Source organism: Phyllostomus discolor, chromosome 14 (assembly GCF_004126475.2).
Source record: "Phyllostomus discolor isolate MPI-MPIP mPhyDis1 chromosome 14, mPhyDis1.pri.v3, whole genome shotgun sequence".
NCBI lineage: Eukaryota > Metazoa > Chordata > Mammalia > Chiroptera > Phyllostomidae > Phyllostomus > Phyllostomus discolor.
Genome location: NC_040916.2, coordinates 3724155 through 3740835, shown reverse-complemented (window position 1 = coordinate 3740835; position 16681 = coordinate 3724155). Strand labels below are relative to the sequence as shown.

The following is a 16681-nucleotide window of genomic DNA, read 5'->3' as shown; positions in this document are numbered from 1 at the left end:
CCTCAAACAGTTTACATTGTGGTTAGTGGATTGGAACTTCTATAATATGAAATGATTAGAGATTAATGAAAGACACACTGAGTCAACTGCCCAGAATAACATGTCACAGGAAGTGAGCAAAGGGCACAGCGGGACGGTAAGTGACAAGTATTGCTGAGAGATATTGATGGAATTTTGCCCCCAGGCCCTTGCAGGCGGGCAGGCCTTGGACAGGCAGGATGGAAGGGTAGCTCTGCAGTGGGAGCGGTGGGGTGGCGGCCAGATCGGGTGTGCCGGTGGGGACAGCGAGGACACGGCACGGTTGGGGTCCCTGGAGGCACCAGCAGCAGTGGAGGCGCCCGCGTCCCCTAGGTGCGCCGTCACCGCAGCATACATGAAGTGGACATCTCCAACCTGGAGGCGGCTCTGCGGGCTGAAGAGCCTGGTGGGCAGGCCTACGAGACACCCAGGGAGGAAATCGCCCGACTTCGCAAGATGGAGCTGGAGCCCCAACACTATGACGTGGACATCAACAAGGAGGTGAGCAGAGTCCAGGGGGCGGAGGGGGCAGAAGCCCTGGGAGGAATGAAGGCGATGACCTTGGTCCCTCCGTAGCTCTCCACCCCAGACAAAGTCCTCATCCCTGAGCGGTACATTGACCTGGAGCCTGACACTCCCCTGAGTCCTGAGGAGTTGAAGGAGAAGCAGAAGAAAGTGGAGAGGATCAAGACACTCATTGCCAAGTCCAGGTAACTGGCCTGGGTGAACCTCTACTTCTGCCCACCTGGCACCTAGGGCACCTGGGGCTCAGGTGCCACTGACTCCAGCCCATGTCATTGGGGACTCTGAGCCTCCCCAGAGTGGAGCAAATGGAGGCAGTGGCCCAGGGCAGCGAACTGGCCCCAGCCCTGTGGCCAGGGCAATGAAGGTACCCGTGGGTGCCGAAGGGCTGCTGAGCCCTGAGCACACACTCTCACCAAGACAAGCTGATGGGTTGCCCTCCAATGACCCTTCGAGGGTCATTGCCCTAAACGTTCACTTGAACCTTCCAGGTCATTTTAAAACATTGTGGGTAGGGGTCCCAACATGTGTTTTGCCAGGTCCTACTCTCCTGGGGACAGCCTTGTTGGGGACCAGAGTCTGCAGTGCCCTTGCCCCCACCTCGCCCCCACCAACCTCAGTCCACAGGTTCCCCCCATTAGCCAATTGGACCATCCTGTCCCCCCCACCATGTCTGTGTGTCTGTACCTCTTCAGTATGCAGAACGTGGTGCCTGTCGGCGAGGGGGACCTTGTGGACGTACCCCAGGACTCAGAGAGCCAGCTGCAGGAGCAGGAGAAGCGGATTGAAATCTCCTGTGCCCTGGCGACCGAGGCCTCCCGCAGGGGCCGCATGCTGTCTGGTGAGAGGGGCTGGACCTCGCTCTGCCAGGGACAACGGCTGACCATGTGTAGGGGAGGAGGCAGGCGCTACCAGGGGTCAGAGACAGAGAGGAGCAGGGCAAGGGGGCAGTTCCTCAAGGTCAGGACGAGTACCTGTTGAGCACCAGGCGCTGTGCTGGGCTCAGGGTGCACAGGGGCCAGAGTTGCTGATGCGCAGGAGCTCAGAACCGTGATGACCCTCCTGGGCCCCGTATGGAGGAATGGCTGAGGCCACGTGGGCAGCAAGAGAGCCATTCTACCTGGGAAGGTTGGAAAAGGCACAGAGAATGGTAGTAACTGACTTGGTTGGTGTGAGGGCCAGGTATTCCAGGGTATCCTTTCACTTCCCATTCTTGCTGCATGCAGAGAGGAAGCATGAGAGAAGATGGTGCAGGTAACCAGCAGCTGAGAGTGATATGATCACCCCCTTGGCTACTGACCCCATCCCACTTTTCTGCTAGGGAATAATAGTATGAGGAATTGGCTTCACACTGGCACAAAGAGCAGTAGGAACCAAATGGACAGCGTGAGGTTAAAGTCAACAGGACTAACTTCTACTCAGCCTGATTCATCACCTGGAGTAAATCAGAGTGTGACTGGCAAGATGAAATGGAGGAAGATGGGAAGAATTAAAGAGATTCTGTGTGAATGGGAGCATGAAAGGTAGAGGAAAGACAGTGGCGAAGTCATGAAGATTGGGAGATGAAGTATTTTCTCCCTATCAAGACAAGGTGTTAGGGAGGGGGAGGGCAAGGGGCAGGGAGCGGGAGGGCTTTGAAGGCCAGTCAAGAGGGATGCCCCGGAAGGATGCTAGGTTGGATGACTCTGGTCAAGGAAGCAGAGACAGGGGTGCTGGCCACAGTGACAGCAGCCTGGCTGAGAGTCGGGCCACAAGCAGGTAAGGATGGTGGCCAGGAGCTCAGTGGAGGCGATGGCACTTCAGGTTGGTGATAAAGAGGGTTTTGAGTTCTGGCTCTCTGGGGCTCCAGCTCCTCACCTGTAAAATTCAAATCAAAATACCTGTCTGGTCGTGCAAGGAATAGACAGTGTGTGCCAAGCACCCAGCACAGTGCCAGGCACTCAGCAGGTGCTCGATGGAGGCCAGCCAGCGGTGGGCGCGGTGGTGCTGGGCGATGGTGGTGGCACAGGTGCAACAATGGTAGCTGATGTGGAAACAGGGACCCTTTATGCTTTTCCTAGCTAGTTTAATGTGGGTATTCTCGGAAACCAGAGGGCTTTATGCTACAATGAAGGGCTTTAAGTAAGCCTTAGGGAAGAGAGCCTGCTGGCACTTAGGTTACAATGGATATTAGCTGGTGGCCAGGGGAAGTCCCTGGAGACATATCAGAAGGAGGCTATCGGTGGGCTGCACTTGGGGGCAAGAGAAGGATGGGCCTCAGGGAGCCCATCCTGTAGCCAAAGGCAGCAGAACCAGTTCAGCTGCAAGGAGGCCTTTGTCAAACGTCCCTGTAGTTTAGCTGTGAAAGGAACTTCAACCCTCCAAAGATCAAATTCCACACACTCTGAGCATAAGGAAACTTCCTGTTTCGCGGGTTAGAACTTACAACACTGTTTTAATACTTCCCTCTGCACCCCCCACCCCAGCCCCTTGCTCTCTCTACTGCAGTTCCCCTGCCAAAAGGTCCACGAAAACAAAATTCACCTGGCCTGTCAGATAGATTCCCCTTCCCTACACACGGCTTCCATTTCAGGGTCTGTGCACTGAAAGCAAATGGTTACCTGGCTTTTGCCAAAACCCTAACTCTTTAAAAACTGGCCGCCAGCCCTCAGACTTAGCCCACTGTCCCCACCACCCATGTCCGTGGCCCAGGTCCTCAGAGCTGCAGATCTGCCAGGCGCAGCGAGGACCATTCCTGGGCACACAGCGTCGGTGTAGGTCCATGCCGGGGCCTGTGCACACAGGTGCTGGGTGCAGGTCGAGAGAACAGTGCAGCAGACGCAGGATGCAGTTAGCACCTGAGTGTGCATGCGTGGCACGGGCAGTGTGGTTGGTGACAAGTGTTGCAGCATTTGGCGGGAAACACTCAGCATGAGCAGACTCAGTTGCGTGGTGTATGGGAAGATGTGGCAGCATTCAGTTTGTATGTGTGGCCTGAGGTCATGTGCAGTGTGTGCAGATACACACGTATTTGTGTATATTCAAGTGTGCGGGGCATGGGGGAAGGAATGTTGAGTACAAATACAGGGGTGTGTATGTCTGTGTGTGTGCATGTGCAAAATGTCTATGGGTGCTGTGTGGAGGTCCGTTACTGGTGAGCACAGGTGGTGTTTGGTGAGCTGTTGGAGCGTGGACACATGTGTACGTGGGGGCCAGTCCAAGGGTGGAGGCAGAGTCTGTGAACGCATGTGTGCACGTGTGACTGACCCTGTCCGCAGTGTGGGGACGGTAACGGGTGTGTGTGTACTGTGCAGTGTGCACACAGTGAGACATTCATGAGCCCCTGCCTGTGTGTGCGGTCTGAGGGAGAGAGCAGTCCCATGAATGTGAGTACATGTGACTGGTTACGTGTGTGCAGATGTGGTAGTATTTGTGAACACACAATTGTCACTTCACATCTGTCCAGTACGTACTTCACACCTGTATGAATTTTAATGATTTCAATGGATGTATTTCTAATAATATATACTTAGGACTTCTCTGCCTTCTTAACTAGGTTACATTCAACATAATGAGTCTTGCTTGCTCTTGCTCCTTTAGTACCATCCTAAATACCCTTACTTTGCGTACCTCTGTCGAAGGGGTGCCGTTAGGGGCTATAATTGGTTCAGACCCACTCAGGGGTCTGAAATACTCCCAAACTGTTACACATTTAAAGTTATCATGTCTACTTTTTACAAAAGATTTTCTCTCTCCAGTGGTACCTTCTGATGGATGTCAGTGGGCCTCTCAATTCCTCTCTCTTAGAATGATCTTGTTTTAATTCTCCCTTGGGTAGAAACCCCTCCAGCCAACACCCACGAGAACCGTGTATAAACAAGGAGTTTATAAACAAGGAGTTTATACACGGACTCCAAGGAGCTCTCCTATGAGTGCAGTGTAAGAGCTTCACTGAATGTACATTGTACCTTCTGTCTGGCCTCCTGGAGCTCGCCCTGCCCTAGCCTTTCAGTCTTTGACTGTTTGAGAAGCGGAGGTTGCCAGAGGACTAACCGCCATGATACAGACATGCACAGCAGTGTGTGTTTCCAGAAGCACTTGTGATGGGTTTGTATGTGAACTTATAGGTGTGCTGGGCCATGTGGAAGTGCACAGACACACACGTGTCTGAGTCGTGTGCCACAAGTAAAGATACAGCTTTGCTGGGTCCCATGCACGATGCCTGTGTTGTGTGCAGGCAGACACAACCTCCCACTCATGGGAGAGCTCCGAGCCTCCGCTGCGTGTGTGGGGGTGTGTGCATAGGTGGAGGGCGGCACGCTGGCCCTTTGTCTTACGCAGAGGGCAGGGAGGATGAGGAGGTCCAGGGCAAGGTGGGGAGGGAGTAGAGCAGGGAGTTTACACCAGGACCCCTCTCCCACAGTAAGCATGTGTGACGCTGGCTGAGGTCTGGTTCTTCTCTGGGCCCGAGTGAGGACAACTTCTCCGTGCTCCTCCTGCCTCATAGCTGGGCAGAGGGTGCCCGAGGGCCCGAGACTGCACGGAGCAGGCCCCTAACAGTCCAGTTCCGTCTCATTGTTCTCAACACGGAAGAATCATGATAACAGAGTAAAATCTCATTCACTCAAAGCCACCACTTCAAGGCTGGTAACGGTTTGCCCAGGGGTGGAGGGAAGTCTGCCCTCCCTGGACTGAGCGAGGGGTCTTGAGTGGCAGCCGGGCACACACGCTGAGCCCTCGAGTCTAGTTATCGGAACTCACTCCCGGCCTCTCAGAAGGCCCCATTTTACTGGAATTGATTAACATGGTGATCACTTCACTTCGATCTAGTCATAAATGGGGGCCTGATGATTTGGACTGGTATGATTTTACTGTACAATTAATTATTATCATAGTGATATCACGGTAGATAAGGTGCCATCCCCTATTCTGTCCACACAAGTGGAGAGGTGTGCAAACCTCCCCATCTTACCAATGGCCAGGGAGCCTTAGGCCCAGAGAGGCCAGGCCATGCCCACAGCCACCGTCACACTGGTTCTCAGCGGAGCCTGGACCTGCCAGGTCACCTCTGGGGTCCCACGCTCTCCCCCACCGCACCTGGAACAAGGCCGGCTCTGCCTTAGCTTGAGCAGGTCCCCAGGCTCAGCTCTCCTCTCCGCTTGCCTCCTGCCCTGCCTCCCTCCAGCCCTCCCGGAGCAGGGCCTCACCTGCTCGCCCCACCCACCCCGATTCACTTCCCTGTTCATTTCTGTTTCCAGTGCAATGTGCCACCCCAAGCCCTCCCACCTCCCCTGCTTCCCCGACTTCACCAGCCAACCCCCTGTCGTCTGAATCCCCACGGGGCGCCGACAGCAGCCATACCATGCGGGTCTGAGCTCTGACGTAAGCATTCTTCTGCGTGTTTCATCCTCCCCGGGGGGTGGGAGCCCCGCCCTCACCCCACTGAGCCATCTGCACCGCCTCATTCCGGCATTGCTTCCCCCTCGGTCCCAGTGCCCACGCTGCTCTCCCCTCGCCATCCCTTTGCTTGAGCCTCTTTGTCCCTGTGCAGTGCTGGACTAGGGCCGGCTGGCAGGGCTGCTGCTTGGATGCTGCAACGCCAACAGGCTTTGCTTCTGGGAAAGCAGACAGGGAACAGAGCTGAGGTCTCCCTTGTCCGCTTTCGGGAAGGGACTCCTCAGACACCCCCCGCTGTCCCCCTCCCGTACCTCCTGTTGACCCACAAGCCTGCCATCCCTTGAGATACACAGCAGCCCTGCCTCAGGGGCACCCAGAAGCTGTTTCTCCCAGATCTTATGTAAATTAAAATAACATCAGAATCTATAGCCAAAGACTGTGCACCATCCTTACCTCTAGCACATGGCCGCCCAGTATCAGGCAAACGGAGAAGCATGTTCACTTCTAGGTACTGCTGCCCCTCTCTCAGGGTTGAGGGTGTGGCCGGGGGGGGGGGGGGGGTCCCACAGGGGCTTCACAGCCAGAGTCGTCTCTTTCCTGGGAAGAGTTGGCTGAGGTCTGCTCTGTGAGGCACCTTTCTCACCCGAGTTCTCTTTTCTTCAGCGCAAGCCCTGGCTGCCGCCAACGCTGTGAAGCTCCCCAGAGCCACCAGCTAAAGCCCTCCTCTGCCCTCCTGCAGTCCTGGCCCCACCCCGGCCCCAGGCCCCGTGCACCATGGGAAGACTGCCAGCTGCCAGGCTGGGGGCCAGGGCTGCTGCCAAGAGGAGCCCGGGTGCTTCGGTGTCCACACACCCGCCACACCTGGCCCCGAAGCCCTCACTGCTCAGATGGTGGTCCTCAGCCAGGGCCTGAGATGGTGGGGACGGGAGCATCCTTCTGATGCCCAAGTCACAGGGAGCCTGGGCCTGACTCTCTCTGGCTGGGGTTGTGATGGCCCTACTGGAACATTCCTTGATGAAGAAGACGCCCTGGTGGGAAAGATGCTCTGGGCTGCCTTAGGTTAGGACTAGAGGTGAAGAGAAGATGAACACTCTGCTCTTCCGGCCCTTCTTGACTCGAAGGACAGCACCTGCCATCTTCCTCGTCCCCCATCGGCCCCACGCACTGCCCCAGCTGTACCCAAGGCTTTGACACATCTCTGCTTATGGGTGCCCCTTTGCAGTCCAGTGGACACTGACCACCCTGCTTGAGCCAAAGACAAGGTGCCGAGAGACGGGGGAGACTCCCGGGCCCCCAGAGGGGTGGTGCAGGCTGGGAAGGAGAGCAGCAGGTCTGTGCAGAGTCTGGCGGAGGTTGGGAGGGGAGAGAGGAAGGCAGAGGTCCTAGGAAAGGGAGGGAAAGAAGCAGCAGGACTCATTCGCAAGTAAGAGGACAGAGATGGAGGGGGGATGGGAATGGTTTTCTGAGGTGAGCCTTAGCGCGGTGCCCAGGACAGTGCCAGATTGTCAGCTTAGCACTGCCCGCCCCATCCCCAGGGTCAGTGGTCTGCTGATGCCAGGGCCCCAGGAGGCCTCACCAGTGAGTGCTCGGCTGCCTTCAGCTGAAGCACTGGGCACGGGGGGCATTGTGGGCTGGGAGTGAGCGGGCTGTGTAGGGCAGCCTGGGACGTAGGTGGCCCTTTGTAGGTCTGGGCCCGGCGTGTGCCTCCCCTCCTTTGGGAACAGAGAGAAGGACCTGTCTTACGCAGGGTGTGGTCAGCTTTGGAACCTTTCCTAACCACTTTTTTGTGACCTTTCTGGAATGTGCTGTGGGCCAGCTGAGAGCATGCTCAGGGAGAGGGGATGCAGTCTGGGCCTCGGAGGCCAGGTGCTAGGCCTCACATCCCCGGCGTCCCAGGCGAAGGCCAGCTGAGGCTGTACCAGAGATCCCCTTCTAGGTTGACCCTTTCGGGATCTGCCCGCCAGGGAGACCTGGGGGCGGGGGGGGGGGGGGGGGGGGCGGGGGGGGGTGGAGACAGAAGCCCACTCATTCTTCTCTGCCTCGCCCACCTTGAGATAAGCGTAGCCAGAGAGGAGGAAGGGGGGAGAGTGCGACCGAACTTTTTGCCAGAGCCGCTGCCCTGGGACTCCAGCCGGACCTCCAGCGGCCCTGGGAACAGCCACTCTATCTTCCACCAATTCTCCACTCCTTCAGGGCTGGGGCGGTTACTGGTTCCTGTGCAAGTAAAGATGATAGTTCACTCAACAAATATTGGCCGAGCGCCTTTTACATACCAGGCACTATTCTAGGTACTTAGGATGGTCTCCTGCTTCCGAGGGACTATAGACTGAGGGGGTTCCACCTGTCTTTGCTTCGAGCAGGTTTGGGGCTGCACTTCTCATCTTTAGCCCAGCTCAGGCACCCCAAGCTGTCCGTTCTGCCCCCGGGCTGGCAGGTGGGGCTGGCTCTGAGGTAACCCTCTTCCTCCCTCCCCACACCTTTCTCATCCACAGGACACAGATTTTTCAGGGCCTTCCATGCCTTCCCCTTCATTTGTCTGTCTCTCCTTTTTTTAAAAAATGATATTTTAAGAGATACATGTAAAATACCAAGGATTAATGTCTGTATGTCTATCACCTCTCTCAGCTCTTATTTCATAAAGCTGGCCCTTTATGTTGCTTTACATGCCTTAATATATGTTTTATGAAAATTATACATATTATAGATATATATGTAATTAATATATATATATATTTGTTTGGATGTCTGATCCTTTCCTAGAACTCCTGCCCAGGCTCATTTTATTTTTTTTTACTTTCCATACCATTCCTAGCATGTTGAAGCTGTACCCCATGCCTTTTGATCCAAAGAAGGGGAGAGAAAGACTTATTTTAGGACAGATTGATTTTACGCTTTTATTATAAAGCAAATCTATTTTCAAGTGTGCAATGTCTGAATGGAATTGGTGAAAAATGTGAGGAGACCGAGGCAGCTGCCCCTAGGTCCAGCCATCCACCCTTCCCTCTGCCCAGCAGCCCCCTTCTGCCCATCCCTCCTCCCGCTCTGCATGGGGCCAGCCCTAGAGCTCACCCAGAGGACACCTTGCCAGGGGAGGACGCTCTCTGGGAAGTCCTGGTCTGAGGGTTTGATTACACTGTCCGCTCTCGATGACCCTCTGGGGTTACCGGATGGGCCTCCTCCGGAGGAAAGTGTTGACGCGTGCTCAGAGGCACGCCCAGGCAGGCACCGAACTGCTGGATGCGCTCTGGAACCCCCTCCCCCATCACCCTGCTGGAAAGAGTGGACAGCTTCATGGCAGCCTGTGCCAAACAACACCAAGAATGCTGGTCTGTTCCTTGACGGACCCAGGGTATGAAGCAAAGGCCAAAGGAAATGGTTTGGGATTCCTGGTCCTTCCGCGCAGACGTGTTCGAGTTCCTTGGACTCCTCACACTCCATTTCACTTGTCTCTCTCTAGTCTGGGTCACATCTGTGGCATCTGTTTCCCTCTGGGACCTTTCCTCTGGGGCTGCCTGTTGTTAAGGGCCTGGCAGCTCGGTCTGGCATCCAGACTGCACAGTCAGCTTCTGGGCTGAGGAGGGTCCCACGGACAATGTAGCAGCTCAGCCTTGGCCACGGACCCCAGGACTTTTCTGCAGCCAGCTGTCCCTGGGTGCTGAACTGAGCCAGCTCAGCCTTCCACACTGCTTTATCAACTGTGAAAGTGGGCAAGCAGCTCTTGCTTTTACAGATATGGGAAATATGGAAATCTTTTGTCCAGATCTGGAATCTGGGGGTTTGGAACCTAGCACAGAGCTCCTCCCAGGACTGGAAGCTTGACCTCCCAACTTTTGACACTTACTGGCCCCAGTTCCCAGCCTACAGCATCTTGCAATGAATAAATGGGGACCAGATGGAGGCCCAGAACCGATTAACCCACTTGGGTAATAGTCCTAGTACTAATTTAGAGCCTTCCCAATTAGCACATTACCTCCCTGATCAGTAACCAAGAGGCTGTAATCAAATATTGCTACTGTCACTTTAAAGATTTTCTGAGGTTGCAAGCTGTGCACATTTGCCCTTCTGCCTTGGTGAGAGGCACGTTCTCGGGGCCGCGCTGATACAGCAAGAGGAAACCAATTCCTTTCCCCTTTGGGCACCACCCCCAACCAGGAAGCTCTCAAAACTAGGGAAAAATATGAAATATACATATATACATATATCTATTTATGCACATATTGAGGCCAATCTGATTTGCTAGTATTAGACAATAAACCATACAAGGAAATGTATGATCTCATTGTCTTTATTTAGTATAAAAGTGACCTTAGAAGAAGAGTTAAGGTTAAATAAAGAGAGGGCATCTCGGTCAGGGGACCCAACAGCTGTAGCAGCCCTTTAGCACCTTTCTAGCCATCGAGTCCCCTCCCCCAGGGAGGGGCATCCTGACTGACAGTCTAGCCGTTGGGTCTGTTCTCAGCAGCATTCTTTTTAGAAATAGGGACTGAAGAACCCCGTGAGCTCTGCATTTGTATATTGCAAGTTTGTATGAACCCAGTGCAGGAAATAAAATGGTTTGTACAAGTGGTGTGTGTCTCACATTCTGTGTCCATGTCTGCTTGTGGCTGGCCTCAGGGTTCATGGCAATTTATGGGGGCTCTGGGTGGGGCCAGGCCTTCCTAAGAGCAGAGCTGGGTTCAAAGCGGATGTACCCCCAGCCCAACATTCTGCATCAGACTGCACAGCTCCACCCCCTGCCCAGGCAGCAACCCCAGCGTTCTCACAAGTGTGCGCCTCCCTGTGCACCGGGCTTGGTGGCGTGCTGCCAACACCGTGGCCATCCTTTTGGCTTGGGTGGCCCCAGATCAAGGCCTGTCCCACCGTCCTGTACACAGGGAGTATCAGATGCTTCGTGCCCTTGAACCTCCTCCTTGATTTGGTCTCTGAGGCTGAGGGTAGGACTATAGGAGAAGAAAACAATTGTCAGCCTTTCTTGATTACTACACAATGTCCTGCATTTCTACTTAGGGTATAAGAAGGTGTGTGATTTGGGGAGGGGGTGTCAGAAAGGCCACACCAATTCTTTTCATCCAGCCTCAATGCCTTTGGTTTATTTCTTTTGGCAAGTGATCAGTCAGTGGTTATCAGTTATTGACAGCGTGAAAGACTGAACTAAAGCTTCTCCATCATTCCTTGAATGATGAGGCAAGAAGCCCTATAAATTCTACAGGCTGGACAGTGGTGGGCCTCAGCTGGACTCATGCAGGATGTCTGGGGAGAGAGCGAGGTGTTAACAGTTCAAGGAAGAGAAGAAAATTGAGAAAGAGGAGATGGGAAGGCAAGCTTCCTCCAATTTGTGATTTTGCCTTGCTCTGGTTCTAATGGCTGGCTTTGAACCCTGGACACCTGTCCTCGTCCAGGAAGGGCTAGTGGAATAGGTGCAAATGAAGTGGCTATTTTGGGGGCTTTGTCAGATCCCAGGGAATGCTATAAACCCTCATGTCCTTTGTGAATCAGGGAAGGTTGGAACCAGGTGCAGGTCAAGACAGGCCTTTTGGGTGGGGGTGGGGGGTGTATTGCAGAACTTGTCAGTTCCCGGGCTGCGTCTGTATCTGCAGCTCCAGGGAGGCCAGAGCCCATGGCTTGGAATGGAGGTGGCATGTGAGAGCACAGAGCACCACTGGGTGTCACTGTACCCACGGACAAGGCTGGCTCCTCTCCAGGGATGGTGCTCACAGGTCCCTGTGTACTTCACATCGGGGCCCAGCTCAGCCCTCAGATGGCGACAGGCTGGGCTGTAAAAGGGGGTAGCACTCAGGAAATGTCAATAAAACAGCAACTAGCAGAATGCCCTGTTAGGAGTGGTGCTCTGCAACTGTGTGGCCATTTATCTATTCTTGAACGATGGCATGCTAGTGTCAGGAAGGCAGCCTGGCTTCGGGCCTGCCACTGCCAGGGAACTGGGCCAGCCTCACGCCACACCTCGCACCCCTGTGCCTCCAGTGAAGGGCTGGCCCCCCACGTTGCAGAAACTGATTGGAGAGATTATATTGTGTTCAACTCCTGGTTCGGCTCCTTGCTAGCTCCATGAAGATTTGCACAAGTCACTAAAACCCCTGAGTTCCAGTTTCCTCATCTGTGATATGGAGATATTTACCCAACATTATAGGGCTCTCAAGAAATTCAAATCAGAAAATAGGAGAAAAACACTTGGAAAGTGTGAATTCACTTACAAATGTGAGGAGGGGTGGCAATCTGTGCGGTCCCTTGACCTCCTTCAGGAGCATAATGAGGGAAGAGGGAACGTGTTTCTCAACGCCCCCCCCCCCCTTCACTTAAAGATGTCACAGGGCTCCTGCTCTTTAGCCCTCTGAGGTGTCTTTCCCCCAAGTGAAGAGGCTCCTCCCCTAGAGGGCGGACAGTGGACACCCCTCTGGGCACGGCTCCGGTATCCAGGGCTGCCATCTGAGAAGCAGCCCAGGAGGGCCCAGTTTCAGGAGAGTTTGGTTCGGAGCTCCCACGCAGGCTCCATGGCTGGGGGAGAGGTATTCCAAGCTACTTCATACATCTGTGGAAGCAGTTTAGAACCACAGCTCAAAATGAGAGCAGAAGTCTTTCGTGTAAGAGCACTTAATAGGATACTGATAAGAGTAATACTAGTAACATCAGTAATTGTTACAACTGTACGAGAAGAGTAATCTCAATTACTCCAGACTTTTTAAGACCCTACAAACTGAATTTCACCTCAACACATGGCGGCACTGTGGCAAGAAAAGTAATAACTGGCTCACAAAGTGTCTGCTATGTGCCAGGTACCTGGTCCTCCGCCCATTCCATGAATTTACTCTCTAATCCTTGTTTTACCTCTGTGTGAAAGGTACTGGCATTATCCGGGAAACTGAGGCACAGAAAGGATAAGTAAGATGTCCAAGGTCTCGCGGACAAAGGATGAAGCCCAGAGTACTCTGATTTTAGAATCAGAGCTCTTAACTGACCAGTGGTTTCAATGAGGGTGATACCACCCCTGGGGGGACTTCAGAAAGTTTCGGGGGAGCTCAAGTTGTCTCAGGGTTAAGGGGGCAAAACTCTTGCTGTATTTAGTGGCTGCGATGCACAGGGACAGATTTCCACAGTAATCATGGCCTTGTACCCCCACAACTTGGTAGTGTGCAAGTGGGCTTCACCTGAGACCGGGTAAGTGTGCAGTTCATAGTAGCACTGAAACATTTTTATAAGCTTCCAAGCTTTTTTATGTTTCCTGAATAACTCAGTAAGTTAGAAGACGGTTATTATAAAGAAGTAACTTAAATAAAATAAAGACATTGTCTCAAAATCATTAAGTAATATACTCCACGATACATTATGTCTACACAATATATAACATTTCAGCCCTGTATATTTGGTTGGAAACAGCGCCAATGGAATAGTTTTTGACCAAATAAGAGACTGAGTGTAAATGTCTAACGGAGGAGATCTGAGAGACTCAAACAGCATGAGAGCAAAGACACTTGAAACACAGGGGATTTCACTGGATCTCTTTAATGACTATTTCTAAAATTATTTCATATTATTGCCATCCTTTATGATTCTTAAAGTTTTTGCAGCCCTGGGATGGACACCTATGTTGTAAGGACTATGTGTGGTTTAAAAAAAAAGTGCCCTGGCCCTGGCTGGTGTGGCTCAATGGATTGAGCGCTGGCCTGTGAACCAAAGGGTCGCTGGTTTGACTCTCAGTCAGGGCACATGCCTGGGTTGTGGTAGGGGATGCAGAAAAGGCAACCACACATTAATGTTTCTCTCCCTCCCTTTTCTTCTCTAAAAATAAATAAAATATTTTTAAAAAAATGTTCTGGAGAGTTGCCTGTTGGTTTTTTTTATCTTTCTCTGACACTGTGTCAGGGGCCCACATGCAATTGCTTTAAACCACGTATATCGTCATTTCTCTTTCCAGTCCATCCTTTATTCCCCATTGCCTATTAATATATGAAATCCAAGGCCTTTTAAGACCCTACAAACTGAATTTTACTTCAACACATAATGGTGTTTTAAGATGGAGATTCATGTGTCTGTGATACGCCCCCGTGGCCGCACACGAGGCCATAACATAGGGAGCTGCCTTAGCAACACACGCAAGAACCGGTTCCTCTGCACTCACATTGTGCTTCCTCACTTTTTCTAGTTGGCCATCTCTAATTTGCTTTGCTTTATTATTCCTACTTCAATTTAAGTTATTTCCCCTTTTCTCTTTTTATGTGCAAGTACATCTAGTCTGTTACTACTTACTTAACATTAATTTTGGGGACTTCTGGCCAAGATGGAGGCATAGGTAGACACACTGTGCCTCCCCGCCCAACCAAGATAGGAACAACAACAAATTAGAAATAGAATAACAACCAGAACTGACAGAAAAATGAACTGTATGGAAGTTGGACAACCAAGAAGTTAAATAGACACGTTCATCCAGACTGGTAGAAGGGGCGGAGTAGGGCAGCCAGCTCGGGTTGCTGCACGGAGAGCAGAGAGCATTGGGACCAGGCGCATAAGGCATCCTGGGGCACGCAAGACCTCAGTGGGTGGGCCCTGAGCACATAGGTGGCAGCTGGCAGACCCCGGCCAAGGGGTGGCAACCAGTAGACCTAGTGAGGTGGCAATTGTGTAGCAAGGTACTGCGCACAACCCAGGATCACAGCGCCAGGAAATAGAGCCTTGGGTCACTGATTAAAAACACCTGTGGGAGTTGAGGCGCAGGGAGGAAGGGAGACTCCCAGCCTCACAGGAGAGGTCCTTGGAAAGTCCCACGGGATGCACAAGCCCACCCACGTGGGAATTGGCACCAGAAGGGCCCAGTTTGCTCGGGGAAAGTGGCGGAAGGGACTGAGGTCTGACGGACAGCAGAACAAGCACCATGGGTTGCTCTCAGATCCTGCCCCCACATACAACATCAAAACCCAGCAACTGGGGTGGCCTGCCTTGGAGAACACCTAAGGTTCCGCCCCTCATACATAACAGACTTGACCAGACCAAGGAAAAAAAAAAAGATGGCTCAAACAGAATGAAAGCCCCAGAGCCAGTACTTTTAAGCGACTGAGAGATAGCCAACCTATCAGATGCACAGTTCAAAGCACTGGTGATCAGGATGCTCACAGAATTGGTGGATTTTGGTTGCAAATTAGATGAAAAAAAAATGAAGGGTACAATAAGTGAAATGAAGAAAAATGCACAGGGAACCAACAGTGATGGAATGAAAGCTGGGTCTCACATCAATGGAGTGGACCAGAAGGAAGAAAAAGACATACAGTAAGAAAAGAATGAAGGAACAAGAATTCAAAAACATGAGCAGAGCCTTAGGAACCTCCAGGACATCTTTAAATGTTCCAGCATCTGAATTATAGGGGGACCAGAAGGAGAAGAGGAAGAGCAACAAGTGGAAAAGTTATTTGAACAAATAATAAAGGAGAACTTCCCCATTCTGGCAAAGAAAATAGACTTCCAGGACATCCAGGAAGCTCTGAGAGTCCCAAAGAAGTTGGACCCAAGAAGGAACACACCACAGCACATCATAATTACATTAGCCAAGGTAAAAATGAAGGAGAGAATCCTAGAAGCAGCAAGAGATAAGGGGACAGTAACCTACAAAGGAGTTCCCATCAGACTGTCAGCTGATTTCTCAAAAGAGACCTTGCAGGCAAGAAGGGGCTGGAAAGAAGTATTCCAAGTCATGAAAGGCAAGGACCTACATCTCAGATTGCTCTATACAGCAAAGCTCTCATTTAGAATGGAAGGAAAGATAAAGTGCTTCTCAGATAAGGTCAAGTTAAAGGAGTTCATCATCACCAAGCCCTTATATATGAAATGTTAAAGGGACTTATCTAAGAAAAAGAAGATAAAAAAGCATGTACAGTAAAATGAAGCAAACTCACAATTATTAACAACCACACCTAAAACAAAAACAAAAACAAACTAAGCAAACAACTAGAACAGGAATAGAACCACAGAAATAGAGATCACATGGAGGGTTAGCAACAGGGGAGTGGGAGGAGGAGAGAGGGGAAAAAGGTACAGAGAATAAGTAGCATAGATGGTAGGTAGAAAATAGACAGGGGGAGGGTAAGAATAGTATGGGAAATGTAGTAGCTAAAGAACTTATGACACATGGACATGAACTAAAGTGGGGGAATGTAAGTGGGAGAGGGTGTGCAGGATGGAGGGGAGTGAAGGGGGGATAATGGAACAACTGTAATAGCACAATCAATAAAATATATATATATATTTTAAAGATTTTATTTACTTATTTTTTAAAGATTTTATTTGTTTATTTTTAGAGGGGAAGGGAGGGAGAAAGACAGAGAGAGAGAGAAACATCATTATGCGGTTGCTGGGGGTTATGGCCTGCAACCCAGGCATGTACCCTGGCTGGGAATCGAACCTGGGACACTTTGGTTCCCAGTCCATGCTCAATCCACTGAGCTATGCCAGCCAGGGCAATAAAATATATTTTTAAAAATTTTTCATAATAAAGTGTTTGGAGCCCTGAAAAAAAAAACACATTAATTTTGATTCTACAATAGTATTTACTTCCTATTACTCTTCTGTTTTTTTTTTTTTTTTTTTTAAATTACATAATGGATTGAGCATGGGCTGTGAACCAAAGTATCGCAGGTTCGATTCCCAGTCAGGGCACATGCCTGGGCTGCAGACCATGGCCCCCAGCAACCGCACATTGATGTTTCTCTCTCTCTTTCTCCCTCCCTTCCCTCTCTAAAAATAAATAAATAAAATATATTTT

At 51.6% G+C, this 16681-nt stretch overlaps 1 protein-coding gene across 1 annotated transcript in view; it reads left to right on the top strand.

The window, feature by feature from the left end:
- The window catches only part of PLEKHA6 (pleckstrin homology domain containing A6), a 133901-nt gene extending 126014 nt beyond the window's left edge, over positions 1 to 7887 (top strand). The window contains 5 exon segments of the mRNA XM_036015413.1: positions 352 to 519; positions 595 to 728; positions 1236 to 1381; positions 5778 to 5901; positions 6580 to 7887. Of these exon segments, the coding sequence (XP_035871306.1) occupies positions 352 to 519; positions 595 to 728; positions 1236 to 1381; positions 5778 to 5893 (564 nt within the window). The 3' untranslated portion in view covers positions 5894 to 5901; positions 6580 to 7887.
- The last annotated feature ends 8794 nt before the right edge of the window (positions 7888 to 16681 follow it).